The following is a 4,244-nucleotide window of genomic DNA, read 5'->3' on the forward strand; positions in this document are numbered from 1 at the left end:
TGTTAAAGAATGTTATCACATTATATCAAGTGAGTTTGATTCTGAACTCTCCCAAAGGCTGGGATTGGCTTAATCCTGAGATCAACCCAGTGCACTTTTGTTCTTGTACTCATCACACCTGCACTGTTTGATGTCCAGCTCCATGAGGTAAGGGGCTATGTCTATCTTGTTTGCTAATATCCCGTATGCCAGGCATGGTGCCTGACAGAGTTGCTCAAAGAATATCTTTAAATGGACTAACGAATATGAATATAGAAACTCTAACCCACAATTTATTCTTACATCTGTTTCCTGGGATCAGCCCAAATTCTAGTCAGATCAAGAAAAATTTACTAGTCATTTTCCCTAACTGGCCTCTCTGCCTTCTATCTCCCTGCCATCTATCCGATAGCCTGCAACCACAGTAACATTAAAAAAAAAAGTCTGATTGTGTTCCCTTCCCCAAGTCTCTATCTCGTCATTACCAACAGAATATAGTCAAAGCTCCTCGGGTTGGGTTCAAGGCTTTGGCCCTGATCTCCTTTTTCAAACCTCTCTGGGTTTATTTTTTAAGTGCTTATTATATGCCAAGCACTGGCCTGGTCACTGAGGAGTTCACAAACTAGTTGGGAACAGAGGTACATCGCTTCCCACTTCATAGTTTTCATCCTCATAGACACCATAGCGACCCTCATAGGTACACAGATTAACTTTAATAGGGTGTGATCAGCTCTATTACAGGATCTGAGAGAACACAATTTCAGACAGTGGATTATAAAATGTTAGATTTTTGCCCTCTGCAGGTTCACAAGTTCAGTGTAGAACTGCATGTTCAATACGGTGGCTACCAGCCACATTTCAAGTGCTGAACAGCCACACGAAGCTAGTGTAGTGGCTGTCATACTGGACCACGGACATAGGCCATTTCAGTCATCCATGGCAGGGGTTTACCTAAAGGTGCTTTAAGGAGAGCAAGGAGCATTTCCCATACGCACAGGCTGTGGGGCTATAGCTACCAGTCTCCCGACCCAATTCTCCCACTCCCACTGCTGCCCTCAACCCCCAACAGACACACCTTGGCTGGGGTATATTTTGTTTTGTTTTTTGCGGTACGCGGGCCTCTCACTGCTGTGGCCTCTCCCGTTGCGGAGCACAGGCTCCGGATGCGCAGGCTCAGCGGCCACGGCTCACGGGCCCAGCCGCTCCGCGGCATGTGGGATCTTCCCCGACTGACGAACCCGCGTCCCCTGCATCGGCAGGCGGACCCTCAACCACTGCGCCACCAGGGAAGCCCGGCTGGGGTGTATTTTGTAGTACGGGCTCCCAAGACAGATAATGTATGAAAGTACTTTTGTAAATTATTAAGTGATGCAAAAATGTGATATAATAAATAGGTCCAGTTCTTGCTTTCATCACAGCTTTGGTCACTTCAAGCAAATTCTAGCTCTTTTCTCGAACTTCTCCCATCCCCCAAATTTATGCTAAAGGGTTTTGAAAAGTATCTGTTACACACAGGCAGCATTTATACCAGGCAAAAATCCAGATTATACCTACCTTGGTGCTTTTCCAAGCTATCCATCCAGCACCCTACTTCACCACCCGCCTTTTACTCTCACTTTCCCTAGAAAAAGGAAGGACACAAATTAAGATTTCCAAAACAACAAAACATTTATTTTGAGATTTGAGAATAATGGGAAAATTAAGTAATGGGAATTGGACCCTCATCGGGGTCTTCTGGGAAATCGGAAGCACCATCCTCTTCTGGAGCTCTGTGCTTCTCCAGTTTAGCAATCAATTCTTTCGCTGGATTGAAGACGCCATTGGTCTGCTGGTCACAGACATAGCAGCGCGGGGTGGTGCGGAAATGCTGCAGCGCACAGCTCTCGCAGAAATAATGCCTGCACTTGGTGACAACTGGGTTTTGGAAGGTCTGGCGACAGATGAAACACTTGAATGGTATTTCCTCCTCATCGCTTCCCACTTCATAGTTTTCATCCTCATAGACACCATAGCGACCCTCATCAAGCTCACGTTCGATCTGCCACCCATGCTTGTAATCTGAACGGTCATGGAGGAATTTGCAGCTGTCTCCGAAGCCGCAAAAGCCAGTCTCCTTGTAGTCCTTACAAATGTCGGGCTGGTAATCCCAGCGCACGGTGGCACGCAGATGCTCGGGAGCTCGGATGGGGCCCTTCCTCACCATCCCGGAGGAAGCATTGCCCATAGACGTATCCTTAGGCTTCATGTATTTCTGATAATTATTGATTCCCCGATAGATCTTGTCATCTTCCTTGCCCTTCAGCTCCTCCTGGATCTTCTGGCTGCGCTCAAAGATGGCTTGCGCGTCACGTTCCTTCTCTGTGTCTAGTTCGTAGACAGCAGTCGCCCCCATATCCTCTGGCCCCACGGGTTTCGCCGAGCGAGTGGACTTATAGACCACGCCGAGGCTCTCGGGCTCGTTCTCCCCCTCCCCCTCCCCGCTACTCAGGTCGCCGTAAGCCGCATTCTGTTTACCACTGCCACGGGTTTTCTGTATCATCGGATTGTGGGTCGCCCGCTTCTTTTCCGGGCGGATCACAGTGTTGCCTTCGTCACTGCTGCTGCTGTCTCCGGACTCTCGTTTGCAGGTCGGGCGCTTTCTGCGGCCTGCAGCCCCTTTTCGCACAGGCTTTTTGAAAAAAAAGGTGCACACCTGGTCTGTCGTCTTTCCTGGAGAAAGTTGCTCTGCCATTTTAAGAGTTTCGAGCTCCGAAATGGCTGTGGCCTGCTGGGTGGCGCGGAGCTGCTTCACGTCACTGCACGTCTCGCACTTGACCACGAGTCGGAGCAAAATCTGCTGCGGAAAGATGACTGTGGGAGCAAGAGTGTGCGAGAGCGCAGGCGCGCGCCAGCCTTGGGCCCTGCCGCGCTCCGTAGCTTCCTCCGCGTACATGACTCCGCCCCGCTCGTTCGTTGCCGCGGAAGTTATGGGAAAGGGATTGAAGCCGGGTCACCTTTAAGGAGCTTGGAAGGAAGTGTTGGCCTTGGTAACGGTGTCGCGATGTGGTTCGAGATTCTCCCCGGGATCGCCGTCATGGCTGTGTGCTTATTCATCCCGGGAATGGCCACTGCACGCATCCACAGGTTCACTAACGGGGGCAAGGTAAGGCGGCTTCCCCGGCCCGGCGGCTGACTCCACCAGCTGGCGTTACGAAATGGGCGGTGGGGTCGGGAAGCCATTAGGACCCGGGGCCTCTCTCCGAGATGGGGAATACCGAGATCGGCCCTTTTTCTTTTTATTGCCTAAAAGCAGAGGCTTGCGGAACGAAGCCGACGGGAACCGTATTCTACTTTAGCAAGAAACAGCTGGCTGCTAGGTGAAGCGTGGGCAGGAGGGCGGAGTAGAGTTTTGGGGGCTGGAAAGGCAGGAGATTGAAAGAGGTAGGCCCAAACTGCTAGGCAGAGGAGAGAGGCGTCAATTAGTCTTGGCCCCACTCCCTCTGACCTCTGGTCTCCTTTCTTGCTGGGTTTTGATTTTAATTTCTCGCATCCATATCTTGGTATCTTCTTGTTTTTCACTTTTTTCCTAGCCTTTGTTTTGTTTTTGGCCGCGCCGCGACCAGGGGTTGAATCCCGCTTGGGCAGTGAAAGTGCCCAGTCCGAACCACTGGACCGCCAGGAAATTCCCCTTAATTAGGTGTTTTTTACCTTGACATTTTTTTATCCTCCCACTTTCTCTTGCAAGCCTTTAGGAACTTAGGTCATGCTCCTGTTTTTCACATTAGGATTGTGATTTTCCTCTCTAATTAGTCCTTCACATTATCTCTAAAGTACAGAGTATAAATGTATTTACTTTCTGGTTTTGTGATTGTCTTTCACTTGTGATCTGCCACTGTCGTTTCTTCTCACTAGGGTCCCCAAAGGGAACAAGTAGTCATGACTTTAAAAAAAAAAAAGAAGGAGGAAAGAAAAAAAATGATGCTGGTTAAAATAGAAAGTGTAAGAACTCATGGTTACCATCTTAGCTCTAAAGTTTAGTGGTCCGATTTTATTTAGGATTCTGGTCTTATATTGTTAATTTGGTTTTTATATCAGTGATTCCATTTTTCTGGAATGTCACTTATAAATATCCCTCTATTGGGTCACTCATCTTTATAAACTACAATAACAATTTCTTTTAATTGTAGGAAAAAAGGGTTGCCCATTATTCATATCAGTGGAATTTGATGGAAAGAGATAGGCGCATCTCTGGAGTTAATCGTTACTATGTGTCAAAGGTAAGATGG

At 48.4% G+C, this 4,244-nt stretch overlaps 1 protein-coding gene across 1 annotated transcript; it reads right to left on the reverse strand.

The window, feature by feature from the left end:
* Nucleotides 1-1,622: 1,622 nt before the first annotated feature.
* On the reverse strand, nucleotides 1,623-2,853 carry RNF113A (ring finger protein 113A). Its single transcript, XM_007451739.1, has one exon. It carries the CDS (start codon nucleotides 2,708-2,710, stop codon nucleotides 1,679-1,681), a length of 1,032 nt encoding a protein of 343 aa, XP_007451801.1. The 5' UTR covers nucleotides 2,711-2,853; the 3' UTR covers nucleotides 1,623-1,678.
* Between the last annotated feature and the right edge of the window lie 1,391 nt (nucleotides 2,854-4,244).

The sequence above is a fragment of the Lipotes vexillifer genome, unplaced genomic scaffold (assembly GCF_000442215.2).
Source record: "Lipotes vexillifer unplaced genomic scaffold, Lipotes_vexillifer_v1.1 scaffold1844, whole genome shotgun sequence".
In the NCBI taxonomy this organism is placed as follows: domain Eukaryota; kingdom Metazoa; phylum Chordata; class Mammalia; order Artiodactyla; family Lipotidae; genus Lipotes; species Lipotes vexillifer.

What these genes read in the sequence shown, in the direction of transcription:
- RNF113A (XM_007451739.1), bottom strand. Translation starts at nt 2,710, where the DNA reads ATGGCAGAGCAACTTTCTCCAGGAAAGACGACAGACCAGGTGTGCACC.